General features: G+C 43.2%; 1 protein-coding gene across 1 annotated transcript in view; it reads right to left on the bottom strand.

The window, feature by feature from the left end:
* The window catches only part of dock8 (dedicator of cytokinesis 8), a 43,262-nt gene that overhangs the window by 6,259 nt on the left and 19,093 nt on the right, over positions 1 to 17,910 (bottom strand). The window contains exons 11-39 of the mRNA XM_030767458.1: positions 17,861 to 17,910; positions 17,099 to 17,229; positions 16,340 to 16,433; positions 15,720 to 15,882; positions 14,496 to 14,613; positions 13,822 to 13,892; positions 13,510 to 13,654; positions 13,056 to 13,157; positions 12,705 to 12,800; positions 11,879 to 12,113; positions 11,281 to 11,445; positions 10,962 to 11,116; positions 10,590 to 10,685; positions 10,207 to 10,302; positions 9,893 to 10,042; positions 9,674 to 9,787; positions 9,120 to 9,275; positions 8,747 to 8,886; positions 7,911 to 8,074; positions 7,190 to 7,341; positions 6,418 to 6,600; positions 5,580 to 5,706; positions 5,172 to 5,259; positions 4,279 to 4,375; positions 3,994 to 4,128; positions 3,324 to 3,476; positions 1,612 to 1,770; positions 869 to 969; positions 143 to 335 (exon numbers count right to left, since the gene is read on the bottom strand). The exon at positions 17,861 to 17,910 is cut by the window's right edge and continues 110 nt beyond it. Of these exons, the coding sequence (XP_030623318.1) occupies positions 143 to 335; positions 869 to 969; positions 1,612 to 1,770; positions 3,324 to 3,476; positions 3,994 to 4,128; positions 4,279 to 4,375; positions 5,172 to 5,259; positions 5,580 to 5,706; positions 6,418 to 6,600; positions 7,190 to 7,341; positions 7,911 to 8,074; positions 8,747 to 8,886; positions 9,120 to 9,275; positions 9,674 to 9,787; positions 9,893 to 10,042; positions 10,207 to 10,302; positions 10,590 to 10,685; positions 10,962 to 11,116; positions 11,281 to 11,445; positions 11,879 to 12,113; positions 12,705 to 12,800; positions 13,056 to 13,157; positions 13,510 to 13,654; positions 13,822 to 13,892; positions 14,496 to 14,613; positions 15,720 to 15,882; positions 16,340 to 16,433; positions 17,099 to 17,229; positions 17,861 to 17,910 (3,829 nt within the window). The remainder of the gene's footprint in view (positions 1 to 142; positions 336 to 868; positions 970 to 1,611; positions 1,771 to 3,323; positions 3,477 to 3,993; positions 4,129 to 4,278; positions 4,376 to 5,171; positions 5,260 to 5,579; positions 5,707 to 6,417; positions 6,601 to 7,189; positions 7,342 to 7,910; positions 8,075 to 8,746; positions 8,887 to 9,119; positions 9,276 to 9,673; positions 9,788 to 9,892; positions 10,043 to 10,206; positions 10,303 to 10,589; positions 10,686 to 10,961; positions 11,117 to 11,280; positions 11,446 to 11,878; positions 12,114 to 12,704; positions 12,801 to 13,055; positions 13,158 to 13,509; positions 13,655 to 13,821; positions 13,893 to 14,495; positions 14,614 to 15,719; positions 15,883 to 16,339; positions 16,434 to 17,098; positions 17,230 to 17,860) is intronic.

Below are 17,910 nucleotides of genomic sequence, written 5' to 3'. Positions count from 1 at the left end.
AAACACTTTCGCAAATCCTTGTTGAAACTAGTATGTTCTTTCAAATAACCTGGCTCCCTACAAACTAGGTTGGAGGCAGGTGGGGGGGAGGGGGGAAGCTAAGCTGAGATGGGAAGCTATTAGCTGAGTTTCTGGAGCTGACCTGGAAGGTGACACTTCCTATGGGAAGGTACTTGTGGTCCTCCAGCATGCTCAGGTATTCAGCCACCAGGGCCGCAGCGTGTACCAGGCACATGGCTGCCTCAGTGAAGCACTTTTTGGTGTTGTGTTTCTCAGCCATGTTCTGTAGCCAGGTCAGCCGCAAATCCGGTGAAGTCTGGTAACCCTTAGCGATCCTGAGAGGGAAATGAATATATTTTTGTGTATATATATGTATGTGTATATGTGTATATATATATATATACACACACACACATACACATACATATATATGTATTGTACATTTGAAGGGACACGTGTGTGTGTGCGCATTTATACACAGTTTACACATGTACACCACACACATACACACACACACACACACACACACACACACATTGAAAAAGCCAGATTTTAAAGTCTTGCCATGAAGCCATGTGGTTACCATGGCAAGTCGCGTAACAGTAGACAAACAACCGAAACCGCAGGGAAATGGGAACCAGAGACTGAAAGTACGGAATTAAGAGGCCAGAGGAAGGGAAGCAAGGAGTTATTCCCAGGTTTGGAAAGGCTTGTGTGTGTGTGTGTGTGTGTGTGTGTTTCTAGCGATGATACATTAGAAGATATTAGCATAACAGACCAGTAAAAAACCATTCTGATTTTAGGAAAAGGAAAGCATTCATCTTCTGATGATTAGAGTTTGACAGTAAGAGAGAGAGTGCACGCATACCTGTACATAAGATCCATAAGCATCTCTGGATCCTCCTGAAATTCTCTCATTTTCACCGTGTCGGACAGAATGCTATTCAGATTCCGCAGCAATTCATCCACCTGGAACAAATAATACAAAAAAACCCCAAAACTTCATATCTGAAAACTGAAATTCAGGGTACATTACATGTCCATAACATGCTGTTAATGAAATCCTTAAAAAAATGGAGGACTGGTACAAAGAAGCTTGAAATATTGGTGCCTTAAGAGAAAAACATGTTGTTCTCACTTTTTTTGGTTTTATTTTCTGCCTTTTTGTCTGTGTGGTAGTTTCTCAGACTTTGTCTGCTCTGCTACCCGTGAAAAGGCTGGGGCTTGACCGTTTATTTTGTTTATTTTATTTTTTGGGTTCCTGGTTAACCACGATTACTTGGTATGAAGGTTTCATCACTAGTAATTTCCAAAACATAATATTTATTTAACAACGTCTGCACAGATTCCTAGCCAGGACTGTCAATGGAACAGAAGTTTTTATATATACATATATACATGTGTGTGTGTGTGTGTGTGTGTGTAACTTTGACAGCACCTTGAATAAACTCTGGAAAACATATTTTTACTGAATGTTCTTCCATTCAAAAGCCATGGGAGCTAAGAAGCATCTAAACACAACCACTCTCCTCCGCTGAGTTTCTCATGCTGGTACAAACAAACCGTTATGTGTGTAGAACAAGATCTGTGTGAGTCAGCAAAGGGGATTACCTGAGAAGGTAACTGTGTGGACTGCATCTCTGCATCTTCCTCAGCGTAGGCTAGAATCGTTCGAAAGGAACGTCGTAAATACTCCTCACGGACATCGGAGGACTTGCCCACCAGAGAGGCTAACGACATGGTGACCTGCATCTTCACCCGTGAGAAATTCTGTCACAGAGAGAGACAGAGAGAGAGAGAGAGAGAGAGAGAGAGAGAGAGAGAGAGAGGAAAAGGTGAGGAATATGGTAAGTACACAACAGCCTTTTAGCCCCCCAAAAGAGGTGTGTTACAACAGAAATGTGTTAATCCGCAGATCTGTCAGACTAAAGATGAGGTGCATCTGGCTTATCATGTTACTGCTAACCCATACTATGTATCTTTCTGTGCAATGCCATATAAAATGACAGGCAGTCTCTATGAATGCGGGAACGGGTGTTCAAGTCAGCAAACAGCCTGTTTTTTCCAGTCTATGCCTTCTGTGTGTCATTTATATGAATTTGCTAAGCTAGCTATGGGGGGGAAGGTTTCGAGGTCAAATTGTTACTTTCAAGTGAGAGACCACGTATGAAACATAAGGCTTCTGCCAGCCATAGCTGTCATACTATCACCTCATTGATTCTGGGACAGACCCAAATAAAAGGGACGGAGATTTACAATCCATCTTGCTTAGCGCCGGAAAACTGTCAAATGATCTTCCCATTAACGCGGGCGTAATTGCCAATGGATCATTTCAATGGTACCATTATGTTAAATTGACCGTATTGCTAGGCTTCTAAGGCCATAGCCATTTTCGAATTGAGGTCAGTTTCGCAATGAGGGATGGCCTTACATCCACTGTTTCCTTGGCGACTGATTTTTATATCTGCTTTTATAAAGCACCTTTGTGTTTTACCCCAAGTTTCATGTTACAAAAGAGTGACAAGAAGCAGAAAAATTAAAAAGAGAGGGGTGAATTAAGTCAGCCTTAAGTCATATCAAAGATAAAAAAAAAACCAACGTGACTCATTGAAAGGTTATGCTAATAACAACTGTGGCGACAATTCCATGTAAAGCTTTTCCAAATCAAACGAGCAAGCAAACTGAGATAGCGAGAGAGAGAGAGAGAGAGAGAGGGAGAGAAAGAGAGAGGGAGAGAGGGAGAGAGAGAGAGAGAAATCTATCCATTCCCCATTAAAGATGAATGAGAAAGCAAAGTGGAGGCAAACAAAAAGCCTGTCTGCCGAAGGGGTGACTTTGATAGGCGGATAAACAATGTAAACACAGGAAATAGCTCTACCACCCAGTGGGTACAGGAAGAGAATGGAGGAAACACCAGCTCACATGAGTCAGCACACACGCACAGACGGACACGTGCCCTTACTTATGGAATATTTAGAATCAGAACTGAGGAAGTGAGGGAACAGGGGATTTTGTGTGTGTGTGTGTGTGTGTGTGTGTGTGTGGTTGTGTGTGTGTGTGTATGGGTCTGTGAATGTGTGGTTGTGTGTATGTGTGTGTGTGTGTGTGTGTGTGTGTGCTTGTGTGTGTGTGCGTGCGCGGGCGCGCATGTGTGTTTGTGTGTGCATGTTTGTGTATGTGTGTGCGCGTGTTTATGTGTATATCGGTGTGTGTGTGTGTACGTGTGTGTCTGTGTGCATGTGTGTTTATGTGTATATTGGTGTGTGTGTGTACGTGTGTGTCTGTGTGCGCGCGTGTGTGTGTGTGCGCGCGCGCTGTCTTACACTAGCTGAGCTGTAACTGTATCTCATAATGAGATAGAGTGTAGCGCAGGCTTGGCTCCGGTTGCCGTCCACACAGCTGCTGCAGCACTGAAGCACTTTCTGACAGAGGTCTGCACACTGCTCTGCCTCCTCCTCAAACAACAGGTCCCCAAACTGCAATACAAAACCCATGTCATTACCTCATACACACACACACATATACACACACACCCACATACATACACACACACACACACACACACACACACACACACGCGCATTCATAAATACAAACACACACACACACACACACACACACACTCATACATACACACACAAGTTTGAACTCATATCCTAACGGGGACTTTCCATCGACTCCCATTATTCAGTAACTAAAGAATACTAACTTATCCCTAACCCTAACCTTAATCAAAGAAATGTTTTGACACTTTTTGTTTCAACAGTTACAACAATATAGTTTAGAAAAACGTTGTTCTCCTAGTGGGGACCAGCATTTTGGTCACCACCAGGCACTTTTTTCAGATTATGCTATTTTACTGGGGACTTACCGGTCCCCAGAAAGATAGCAATACATGGGGCACACACACACACACACACACACACACACACACACACAAACACACACTTATACATACACCTACACACATGGTTGTGTGTGTTGGACCATTACCTTAACGATGAGAGAGCGGAGTGTGCTGAAGCAGTGGGACAGGTAGGTGGTGCTCTGGTTACAGGTGAGAGAGTGAAGTAGAACCCTCAGGACACCTCCAACAACGTTATCTTTACAGTCAGCTAGAGGCACGGCCTAAAAACACACACACACACACACACACACACACAAAGAACAGAGTGACTGATCTGTACACGGATGGTAGAAACTATGGTAGTTCATTTGAGCTCAAGTTTTGGTGAACTGAGTCATTAATGGATTTTGACTGAAACTTCTGTCTCTCACCTGGATAATGGTCTCTAGCAAGTCCAAGACAATGAGGTTTGCTTCAGTGGCCAAATTCCCACTGATGATGGCCTCCTGGTCAAGTTCAGCTTTTGATCTGAGAGAATTAAATGGAAAAAAAGATATACTCCAATGAACAACTCCTTTTTCTCTGATGAATTTTACATTGTCTACTTATTACATGAGCAAAGATTATCTGCCTTATTATAAATTATTCCTGGTCAGATTTGATTTCATGGTCACAAAATGCCATTGTGAAACCTACATAAAAATGTTCCCATCATGCCTTTGAAGATGCTGACTCACTGAACAACCAAAATAAATGGCATCATGTCCATTTTTTTTGTTACAAATTCCAGTTATATGTGAGAGTTTGTGTTGTCCAGCTCTTTTAGTACAGTTTAACCTTAAGCTGCTTAATTGTGTGCCTCAGTGCTATTCAGTTTAGTTTACTTTAATCTCAGGGCAGGGCAGTTTAGTTGTGTAAAACAGGTTAATGGCAATGTCGTTTAATTTTATCAAACAGGTTTAGGTCAGTACTTTTCAGTTGTGTAATCTCTGTGTTGTTTAAATTTATAAAACAGGTTCAGTTCAGTGCTGTTTGGTTGTGTAAAACAGGTTAATCTCAGTGTTGTTTAATTTTGTAGAACAGGTTCAGTTCAGTGCTGTTTAATTTTGTAAAACATGTTAATCTCAGTGTTGTTTAATTTTGTAAAACATGTTAATCTCAGTGCTGTTTAATTTTGTAATACAGGTTAATCTCAGTGTTGTTTAATTTTGTAATACAGGTTAATCTCAGTATTGTTTAATTTTGTAATACAGGTTAATCTCAGTGTTGTTTAATTTTGTAATACAGGTTAATCTTGTGGTGTAAAACAGAGTCACATTCTCACTTGTCATGTCTGTCATTTGTCTGACGCCACTGTGTGAGATCTTTCCTCCAACGCAGGTTCTCTCTCTGGCCCAGTGTCCGGTCATTACCTTGTAAATAGAGAGAGAGAGAGAGAGAGAGATGGGGGGGGGGGGGGGGGGGGGGGGGGGGGGTTGGCAAAAAATAGACTTGAGACTTGCGAAAGGGATCTGAAAACAGACTCGGCTCCCATATCGACAGAATTAAAAAAAAAAAAAAACTCTCGACCCAACTCTGAAGAACTACTGACAACAGCACTGAAATGCCACTGTTTCATTTAAGTGTTTATCTTCAGCAGAATATTTCTGACAAAACAACTGACGTGGCCAGTAAACGCCGAAAGGTATTTGTTTTGTTCATATTTTAGTCATTTAAGGAGGTGTAATCATACCTCCTACTCTCTTCATCATCTCTCCACGGGCTCCCATTCCTCCCAACAGAGCCTCCTCCAGACGTGCTTTAGCCTGCTGGGATTTCTGTAAGGCCTGTGTGCTCACCTTATCTGAGCTCTGTTTCCCCTAAAAATACAAATACACACACACACACACACACACGCGCACACACACACACACACACACACGCACACACAGACACACACACACACACACAGACACACACACACACACACACAAACACACACACACACACACACACATACACACACGCACGCGCACACACACACACAGACGCACGCACACACACACACACACGCACACACGCACACACAGACACACACACGCACACACACGCACACACACGCACGCACACACACACACACACACACACATACACACGCACATACACACACACACACACACACACACACAGACACACACACACACACACAGACACACAGACACACACACACACGCACATAGACAGACACACACACACACATACAAGAGACCATTACAAATACACCAAAAGAAACCCCTCCCACCCCGCCCCAGTATTTATGGAATTTTTCATTTCAGCTCATTGCACAAATTGTTATTTGGCATCATCCCTCTCAGAGACCTAAGGTTAAGAGCTATATACAAAGACTAAAAAACACACACACAAAAGCAACAAACAGCTCTCAACAGACCCACCAGACAAACCAGTCTGCTTTACTGTGAGGGGAAAATAATGCAAACTACAATTTCAAGGCAACATCATAGCTCTTTCTAAAGTGTTAATTTCCTCTGAAAGCCCAACACAGTTGTGTGGAGAGGATAGTGGTGCTTTACCCTGTACTCAAAGCAGGACACACAGATGGTGAGCAGCTCCAGCAGACGGTTGAGTTGGGAGGAGGGCATATCCACCGTCCAGCGCTGGATGAGGCTCTGATCCGCGTTCTTCATCACCCACAGAAAACATACCAGTAGGTTCCTACTGGTTTCGGCCGTCAACAAGCCGCTGGTTTTACTGGACTGCGCAGACAGAGACAAGCATTCACATTTAGATTATTCACTGGATTATCCATCATATCATATAACGAGGATTAAAACACAGAGAACAGAGGGAGAACAGTTATATTGACCGCATTTTCCGTCGGTTAGGAGCCAAAGAGACAGAATGTTCGAAAAGGCAGATTTGGTACAGTCAAGACATGTCTTGAGAACTCTCTAGCCTGCCACTCAACTCATTATAATGGGAAATGGGACACTTGAATAATGTTAACAATATTATATTTTGATGTATACATTGGTATAGGTGGCTTGTTGTATATTATAAAACAATGTTTTGACACTGTACTCTTACTTAACCTGTTCAGTGCAGAGTAAACAATTATTTCACTGTAGTGTAAGTGAATTCTTAGTACACTAGTCTACAAATTGTTCTGAATCTGCTTTTTTTGAAGCTGCAGTTTCTTTTGTATGTTTCACGTAAACTCATCAACCTCAACATATTTCGCAGTCAGCACATCTGAATGAAGGGTAAATATGTAAAATATACTAAATATATTATACAAAATACATTACACAAACAGGGTAGAGGAGCAGGGAAGAAATCTCTCACCATAGATGCCATGGAAACCAACGCATTCCTCGCCAAGGTGCCGAAGGGGTTTCCAGCGATTGCCATGGCAACAGACTGATTGATGGGAGTGACGTTGTCAGCGTCATCCTCTGGTCCGGATGACTTGCCCTTGCTGCTGCGTGACTCAGACACTACAAGGACGAAAATGAATAATTTTATGGCCAGTCAGATTAACAATACACACACTCTTTCACACATGCACCCACCTGCACACAAACACACACACACACACAAACTCGCACACACACCTTCACACATACACAACCACCTGCACATGAACGCATGCACACACAAACTCTCTCACTCACGCACGCGCACACACACACACACACACACACGCACACACACACACACACACACACACACACACACAAGCGCCCACCTGCACACAAACGCACACACACACACACACACACACACACACCCACAAACACACACTAAGTCAAACATAAGGAACATAAACATATCTCACTTCTGCACCTGATACAGAGCACTTGGGCTGTGAATATTTCACACTAAATTACCATAAAAACCAAGAGGAGTATGTTAGCAATGATATTAGGTTAAAAACATTACAGAAGTCACACGATAATGAAAAGAGAGTCGGACAGCACAGACTGTAGGACAGTACAGATATTACAATAACTACACTAATAAGAAAAAGTTTGTGTTAGACGGTAATAAGGTTGAATAATGGTACCTGAGAAGTCTAAGCAGTTGATGGAGTCAATGATGATGCCCACCAGGGGGAGGTAAAGAGTAGCAATCTTTGCTCGAACCTCAGGTCGCGTGCAGCGCTGGTCCAGGTCGTGGGCACACAGCAGACTGTATGTAGCATTAATTGCTTTCCTCTGAACCTTCCCTCTGTCCACACACAAAAGACACAAACTTTTCATTTAATTTACATGTTCTTTCTGTGAATGTTTAACATGCCTTGCCAAACTAAAAATACAAACAAGACTACATTTATACAATAGATAGCATTCCAGAATGTAGTTGAAACAAAATGCTAGAACACAGGCAAATGATATAATTACATTACAGTTCAGCATTACAGCTGAAAAGTAAAACTTAACACTAAACAGGCATCTGTTAATCAATTCCCACATAGTCTTTTCTCAATCTGCTCACATAACTGAGTTTATAGGAACAATGTGGTAAATAGTGTGGGCAACATTAAGCAGCTATGCCCTAAAAGAGCCCATTTAAAACACTAAATCATTTGAAATATGACGTCAAAGAATAACAATATATGTTTCTTCACCTAACTGCAAATTAACTATGTGCTCTATCAGTTTAATGAGGATTTGATGTTATACTAATTTTACACTGACTGCCTGACTGACCAACTGAATGAATGGATGAACATGTGAGGGACTCATTGATTAAATGAATGAATGAGTGAATGAACGAGTGAGAGACCGAATGAATGAATGAATGAACGAATGAATGAATGAACGAATAAGTGATGGACTGGCTCTGGCTAAATGAATGAACAAGTGAGGGGTTGACTGATTAAATGAATGAATAACTGACCCCTCTGATTCCATGTCCAGAGCAGCACTGAGCTCCGTCAGGAGCAGGCCTGTGAGAAAGTGCTGGTGCTTGAACTCCTGAGACAGGTCAAACATGTTCAGAATCTTCTGGTCCAGGAAACTGGAACACGAACTGGAGTTCTGTTTACAGACAGATAGACAGACAGTGAGAGAGAGAGAGAGAGAGAGAGAGAGAAAGAGAGTGTTGTTTGATGTGACCAACCTCAACTATAATTCCACGCTCACTCACATGTTACGCTGGCCACCGTACAGGCCCATATAAACGAGCGGGTAAAGAGTCGGTGGAGTGTTTGAAAACAAACTGAAGGTTAGCGTTTGCAGGATAAGACTCACAGGGCGGGGATGACACTGACCTGTGAGGATATGGATGGGCAGGGGGAGGCTGGAGCAGAGGCTGTGCTGCTGAAATACAAGCTGAGGTTGAGGTAATGCTCATGACTGCACAAAATCCTCAAAAACTCCAACCTCATACTGATGAGAGTGGACATGGACACACTCTTCGCCGACATCTGAAAAAACGACGAGGAGAGAGAGAGAGAGAGAGAGAGAGACAGAGAGAGAGGGAGAGAGAGAGAGAGAGAGAGAGAGAGAGACAGAGAGAGAGGGAGAGAGAGAGAGAGGGAGAGAGAGATTGAGGGAGGCACAAGAAGAGGTCAAGAGCAAGAGAGGAAGAATCACGTTCCTGTTTGTTTATTGCAAGTGACTGCAAACATATTCTGGGCGTTTTTCCATTCTTTTGCACAGACGCTCAGGGAGAAATACATAGCGGAATTAGGATAAACTGTTCCAAAGTCATACCATGTGAGCTCGTTTCCTGTCATGAGGACACTGAATACACCGTATGACAACGGGAGGTGGTTTAGGAGGAGCAGAGCAGTATGAAAAAAAACTGGAGCAGAACTCTTACTTGGTTACAGTAGTGTTTCACCAACAGGAACACAAAACCACGGTCCATTAGAGACATCAGGTCATACAGGAAAAACGCCAAACTGATATTCATCTTCTCTGCTTGATCAAGTTCCTATAAATCACAAATAGGACAGCGTATATAGCCTCTGTTTGACAGGGCTGCGGTAGGGTACAGAACAGGTAACATAATCTGGTAAATGGAGAGTGGTTTTTGTACCTTTTGCTGCTTGACCAGAATGGTACCGATTTCTGCCGTGACAACGTTGACAATAGTGGTGATGTCATCCTTAAAGCGGTCAGAGAACCGACTCCTGCGGGGGATTCCCTGTTTCTCCATTTGCGAGACATGCTGAGCCATGCTTTTTACCTGGAGCGAGCAAACAAACACCCACACACACACACACACACACACATACACACATACACACATGGGCAAAAATCACACTTACATAAACATAGCAACCTCTAAATACAGGTTCCCACACACATATGGAAAAACCTTCTTCACACATTCACACTTTGTTCCCTTACCAGAAGCTCAAAGAAGAACCAGGCGTATTTGTAGACATTCTCACGGCAGACCCCTGTGCTTACCACCATCTGAAGTGCTAATTCTTCATGGAACTGCTAGAGGAGGCAAACACAAAACATGCAGACACTCAACATTTTATTCCCCTTCAATAAAAAAGTGGGGGTATATTGTGACCAGTCTGCGGTTTGGTCTGTTTTCAGGAATTTTGAGCGCTTGGATTATTGCTATTACAAGCAGCATATCCAAAGAAAATTACAACTGGCATGTTAAAATCTCCGGGGTTTCAGTAGTCATTTCCACAAACTGCCAGAGAGAGAGAGCTTCTACACTTCCAAACAGTATGTGGAGTTTAGCAGTGGTTAACGCGCTGGTGTTTCTTTACCTTTTTGTTGGTAGGACGAGTCCCACCGCTGGCGCTCTGAGGGTGCTGGGTCACATCCAGTAAGGTGGACATTCGACTGCCAGGATTACACAGGCCCTGAGAATCAATTGATCAATCAATTAATCGAACAATCAATCACTACTCCAAAAATGGCATGAACATAAATCGAACAAGAAACGCTCCAGAACGCTTTGAGACTCAGGTATGTTCCTCTGTGTGAGTGTGTGCGCGCGCGTGTGTGTGTGTGTGTGTGTGTGTGTGTGTGTGTGTGTGTGTGTGTGCAAGTGTATGTGTATGTGTGTGTGTGTGTGTGTACACGTGCATGCGCGTGTGAAGCTCTGCGTGTGGCACCGTGTGCGTGTGTGTGATTACCTTTCCAGCGAGGATGCCCTTGACCTCCGTGTCCTCCGGCGTCGGAGGTCCTGGGATGTCGGGGTTGCTGCTGCTGCGGACGCGGGACTGCAGGAGCATGCTGCCCACCGCTGTGGCCGTGGCTCTGCCCATGGTGCTGTACCTGCTCTCCTGGCCTAAAATCCCCCCCGAAACTACAGACAGGAGAACAAACTATATAACCTCAGAGACCGCCGTTACACTCACATACAAACATTTTTAACATACAAACAAACATCAGACACCTTATATGACATGATTATGCGTGTAGCGTCTTGATTGTGGGGGGGATGAGTCATACCTGTACTAAGAATTTCCTGAGGAGTGTCTGGCAACCGGAAAACGTAGTAAAGATATGTTGCCAGGAGACAATTTCTACCCTGATGGTCCCTGGCCAGCTCCTGGCTGTTGTGGAGACTGTTGACAACTGACACCACTGACTCAAAGGCAATCTGGGCCAGGTTTGCTATAACAAACGACGTTTGAAACAAACACAGACAGACAAGCCAGAATTCAATTACTGCGAGAGACTGATGTTTTCAGTTTGTTTCTGTCTTGGCCAATATCCTGAGTCTTTTGAAATACACACAGCCAGACAGATAGATAGACAGATGGATGGATAGATTCAGAGAATTCCGAGAATATTGATAAAAAGAAAACTTATTTAAGACATATAGAATCTAAATATCTCATAAAATTTCAGTATTATATCATAAAAGAAGCCAAGCTAAAGGTGAGTGAAAGACATCCAACCAAAATAAGACAAAATATTTCCCTCTGTTCTCTTTTTTGCCAGCACTTGACTGCCTTTATTTTTCCTTATTGCGGTTTTCCCCTGCAGTGTGTCAGAAAAAAAAAACACATGGCACATGATGATTTGTGTGAGCGTGACGTCCCACCTGTCTGGCCGGCAATCACCATTGGCTGCATGATGAGGCGGAACAATTTGTCCAACACCTGGTGGAGGAAGAGGACGAGGGGTTCCAGTCGGGATGAAGACAGAGAGATAATGCTCAGCTTCAGCTCGTGCTCCAGCTTGTTCTCCGGAATCTTCTCGTCCCGCACGCGGATAGGGAACGTCACCTTACCCTCCAGCGCGTGACACAGTGTGAAGAATCGCTCCAGGTGATTGTCCTGGGAGTGGCAGGGATGAGAATGAGAGAGCCTGTATGTGATGTGTGTATGCACTTAAGCGTGAGTCTGTTTATGTGTTTATGGGTATATGTGTATGTGCATATGTGTGAATGTATGTCCATGCAGGGATGTGCATGTACGTGTGTGTTTGTGTGTGTGTGTGTGTGTGTGTGTGTGTGTGTAGGTTAAAGTGTGTGTGTAATTGACCATTTGTGTGTGTGGTATAGAGCAAGAGAGCAAACATGTGATGAGATGAATTGTGGACAAGTATGTCTGTGTAAAAGTATGAGTTTATGAACACATGTATGAATAATTATGTTTTTGTGTGTGTGTGTGTGTGTGTGTGTGTGAGTGTGTGTGTGTGTGCGTGTACATGTGTGCATGCATGTGCGTCTAGGTGTTTGTGCGACTGTCGCAACTGTATGCGTGTGCATATGTGCGCATGTACATGTGTGTGCATGTGTGTGTGTGTATCTGTATCTGTGGTGTCTATGTATATATGTTTGCCTGAGTGTGCATATGTCTATGTGTATGTCTGTGAGTGTGTGTGTGTGTGCATGCGCACGCTTGTGTGTGTGCAGTCCAGCTAACCTGTGTGTGGACAGAAGACACTGCCTGAAGCTCCAGGCTGAACACACCCTTATGACTCTCCATCCATTTGACTGGAGGAACCTGAGGAGGGATTTTCTGCAGGGAGCAATCAGAGAACACATTAGACACCAATTATATCAGCATCCATTCATTTCACGGATGCTCTTTTTCCAAACAACTGCCAAGACGTAGTAACGTCTTCACTCAAACAACCCACTGAACCATCAACTTAGGGTCCATTCATCTTTACAGTGAATGAAAGAAAAGAGGAAAAAAAAACAGAACACTGCTCATTCCAACACATTCCGCACAATTCCCGCTTTGGAAAGTCGGCGTTTTGATAGACGATACCTCTGGGGAATGGAGAGAGTAGTTGATAGGCAGGCGATCCAGAGCGACGGGCAGACAGAACTGTCCTATCTGAAGCCGGTCATTGTTTAGAATGGGGAGCCACTGGAAAAGACATAAAACAGTTTAATACTCAGTCATGAATCTGTCAAACGTGCGGTGGTGTAATATACCGTTCTCTGTGGGATACCGCGCATCAAAGTCCTGTACAGTGAGTTATTACTCCCAGGTATATGTACTTTTACTGATATCACTCCAAATCTGTCACAGAGTTTTAATACTGTGATGAAAAATACAGGAATCAAAATACATTTATCCTTGCTCCCCAAAAGCTACAGCCATCCCTGTCAAACTGGAATGTGAGGAATAGAACAGACGGCTGTATAACACAATAGATGACGAGGAGATTGTATTCCTTCCCACTGTAATGGCTTGGCTGATTTGGGCTAAGACTCACTGAGTATCCAATGAGGCTCTCCACGTTGCCAGCCTGGTTCTGTTTCTGCTGACAGCTGATGTGGTAGAAAGTGAAGAGGAGGTGGTGTCTCTCTGTTAGCTTGGCTGGGAGATGAATCTTCACCTCCTCATAGAAATCAGGAGACCTGTGGAGAGGAGATGACGAGCATGCTATGTTTTCTCTCATCTTAACAACAGTGTGTGTGTGTGTGTGTGTGTGTGTGTGTGTGTGTGTGTGTGTGTGTGTGTGTGTGCACGTGTATGTGTGTGTTTGTGTATGCACGCATGAGAGTAGAGGGGTGCGACCACTTACTTATTATGGTATGTGACAGGGGTGTAGACTTCTTGTATAAATTCAGGGCCACTTGATTTTCCAAATATGACCTTATGAAAAAATCAGTCAGAGAATGAAGAACATTATGATAGCTTTGATGATCTCCCTCCTGGAGGAACACATACACACAGCATACATACCACATCGTATCTCGTATTTAATGTGCCAAAATCAGTTGTTCTACAACAGTGAATATTCTTTCTGACTTTAAATAGGGGATATGGCTTCAAATGGAGCTTGCATCGAGAAATGGAGGGTGATGACAGTGCAGTTATGTAGACCTTAAACTTTAGTATGTGACTTATCTAGACTATGCAAGCCGCTGCATTGTCTCAAGATAACAGACAAACACAGACAACACTTGATTTTCCAAATATGACCTTATGAAAAAATCAGTCAGAAAATGAAGAACATTATGATAGAATGCTGTTTGTCTACAAAGAGGCATCCTTATCCAATACACACTGTGCTTACATACAACTGACCAACATGTCAGTGGAGTCAGTTATATGAGACATTTGGAGTAGGCAACATGTTTAAAACCTAAAATGGAGGAATAGAGGAAACGAAAATAGAGGAAACACCATCTTACAGCACTCAGCAGTGTGTGTGTGTGTGTGTGTGTGTGTGTGTGTGTGTGTGTGTGTACCCACAGGCAGGACACTGGCAGGGTCCTCTCCACTCATGAACTGAATTTTAATGGTGATGTTTCGTGCTGAGGTCAGACGACTAGTGAAGTTCAACCTCAGTGGGTAAACATAAAGGAGGTTCCTACAAAGGCAGACACAACAAATCATTAACAACTTTGAATGATGATCTTTGACTAACATCTTTGAATAACATGGGTGTTTACACCCAAAGTGTCATAACTGATTTACAGTGAGAGCTGTAAACTAAGATAAGTGGGTTCTATTAAAATGCACCAATACTTGTGCTGTACTGCACCAAAGCATCACTAGATGGCGCCTAGCACCCATATTAGACGGCTTCAACCACACTCGGAAGATCATTCAATTTGACAAAAGTGAACGGTAATCCATCACTGAAAATTTCAGAATTTTTGTTTCAGTTATGAATTATAATTTCTTAGAAGATCATGCTACATTAGCAATATTATTTCTGGTATAAAGGCCGGACGCAACAATGAAGTAGTTCTGCACAACGACCCTCTGGGCAACAGTTTGCAATAGAGACTCTTCTGAGGAAACAGATGTTAACCTAAGTTATGAAATATCCACAGTACTGGGATGCACGGTTTCTCAAGTCTATTGACACGTCTGTAAAAATCCTTCAATATGTGAGTAGTTTACTTGCTACAGCTGAGTACAATATGCTACCTCCGTTGCATGAGGTTACTTGAATAGTGGAAAAAGATTGCAAACTGATGTAAAAAAGAAAAAAAGGAAAAAAAACTCATCTTAAAAATCGCTATAGTCTTGCAGGAATTTGTCTCAGTCCTGCTTTAAAACGTATATCTCTCATTTCTGTACAGATTTTTAGGGGGGTTTTTTGTAGCGTAAAAGCGTGCGTTAACGCATAATGACGCACTCAAGGAAATTTTCCAAATACCAAACACTGTTTCAAGAGTAAGAGTGCTCCTCCGTCCCTGTGTTTTTAAAGTAATGAGACGTGATTTTGCCCGGAGGTTTCGCAGTTGTTGTTGACTCAACCATGGCCAAAAATGTCTTATTTTAAGTGTCATTTTCATGAGATGGTGACTGATGAAAACAGGGTTCCAGTGAAATTCATAAATAGCTGCCTGCGCATGTTCTGTCTTCAACTTCATTAGCATCTCGAATGAATATGAGCTGAACGAATTGAATGAGTCATTTGAGAAACGTGTAGGATTTTATTTTGGGTGGGGTGAACGAGCAGACCTGTAGATGCTATGTGGGACGTAGACCTCACTGGAGGGAAACTCCAGCACCTCTTTAACTGGTCGTAGGCTTTTTTCGGCGACAGGTTTCACGGGAATAAGCTCAGGGGAGAGGCAAGCCTGCACCATGTCTGGCATCGGAGTCACCTCCAGTTTCACCGACCCTGTCAAAAACAACGCGGCAAAACCACGTCACATCACGGACACAGCTGACACCGGCCCACACGCTCACACAGATACACTCACAGACACACACAAAGTTACGTAGCTGAGGTGTCTGGGACATGCGGATTTGCCTGCGTGTTGGCTCAGAGTTGCAAAAACAATCCCCTAACAACCCGCTGTACTGGCTTACTGCAAAAAATCCCCTCCCACCCATGCCCCCCCCCCCCCCCCCCCCCCCCCAACCAGACTCCTGGGCTACTGAAAATAACTGGAGAGATTAAAATAATTACCGACACACATCTGTCCATGCAGGATCAAGTGGTAAGGGTCAGAACATTAACTCAGTGAAAACCTGTATTTTGTCTGAGAGCAACACCTAAATTGTTTGTTAACAGTAAAGGGTTTTCGTTCTCTGATACAAGTTAGGCTTTTTTTTTTCCCGACGTGAGAGCTGACCTGAAATGGTTTTGACACGACGCTGCAAGGTGGACGACCTCTTTATGTCGGCCAAGAACTTGAACAGGTCCTCGTCGCTCAGACGATCCCCCTCCTGGAGGAACACATACACACAGCGTACATACCACATCGTATCTCCTATTTAATGTGCCAAAATCAGTTGTTCTGCAACAGTGAATATTCTTTCTGACTTTAAATAGGGGATATGGCTTTGAATGGAGCTTGCATCGAGAAATGGAGGGTGATGACAGTGCAGTTATGTAGACCGTAAACTTTAGTATGTGACTTATCTAGACTATGCAAGCCGCTGCATTGTCTCAAGATAACAGACATAACTGCATCACACAGTGATGTTCAGTTAAAATTCTGTATGGGGATTAGAGGAAGTGTGGTGTAAATTAGAGGAAGCTGAAGCTGTAACTAATCAAAACAATATGCAATTTACGGTAATTTAATTTTTAATCTGTTCAATCGGTCAATTTCAATCTGTCAATTCACTTCTTACAGAGTGAAATAAGACCTTATAATACCTCTATCTCTTATAAAATAGATCAAAGCCATAGTGGGTGTAATGTATTTAAATTGCATATTTAACCTAGGAATACCAGTAATAAGCCTAGAGACTGGAACTGGTATAAAACCAGTGATATTGCGACAACATGTGTTGGCTTTTGTGTCCTGCTCTTTTCTGGATGCACTGACATATGATGAACGCTGGCGTAAAGAGCTTATGGGGCCTGGTCTATTTGGGAAACTGACCTGTTTGAAGAAGGTGGGAATGGTGATAACCGCGGGTTTGAAGGCTGACAGGTTGTACTGGTCGTCTAGACTCAGAAACCTCTCAGAGTTACGCCGCGGCAGGTAGGCCTTCCTCTCCATGCTCCCCTTGCCTGTCACACATCAGGAAAAAACACATATCATACAGGAATCTGTTTAAGCCAAGGATATTCTTAACCCACACCTACACAGCTTTTCACAGTCTTAGACAAACAGAAGAGTTCAGATACACTGAAGTGGAATTGTGAGATAATTCTGAGATAAGATAAAAGCCAGTACTACCCACATTAAGATTAGGGTTATAGAGGCAAGTGTGTTATCTCATTTAACCCAATTAGAATGTGTGTGTGTGTGTGTGTGTGTGTGTGTGTGTGTGTGTGTGTGTGTTTGTGTGTTTGTGTGTTTGTGTGTGTGTGCGTGCGTGCATGCATGCGTGTGTGTGTGCGTTTCAAGATGATTACACTGAGTGAAGGGTTAATCTACTGTCATTACAAATCCATTGTAAAATGCAGAGATTTACTGATGGCTTACCGAATCAATATGGTGTAAGGAACACGGGATGCGATTCAACCACCTTTTTATAAGCATCAATAAGATTTCTTATAAAGGTCATCCCTTACAAAATCACAAGTGATATATATTGATTTTCTTTTTCACTGTGTGCGTGAATCATTCTGCAGCACCTTTTCCGAGAGGCAGGCCGCTGAATTGGACTGACCGAGCCGCAAACCGACTTCCACTCACCGTTGACGCTGTCGGCATCGGACACGTCGCGATCTAGCGTGGCCGTGCTG

This window comes from Chanos chanos, chromosome 1 (genome assembly GCF_902362185.1).
Source record: "Chanos chanos chromosome 1, fChaCha1.1, whole genome shotgun sequence".
In the NCBI taxonomy this organism is placed as follows: Eukaryota; Metazoa; Chordata; class Actinopteri; order Gonorynchiformes; family Chanidae; genus Chanos; species Chanos chanos.
Note: the sequence above shows the minus strand (reverse complement) of the source record. Positions and strands in the feature narration are given on the sequence as shown.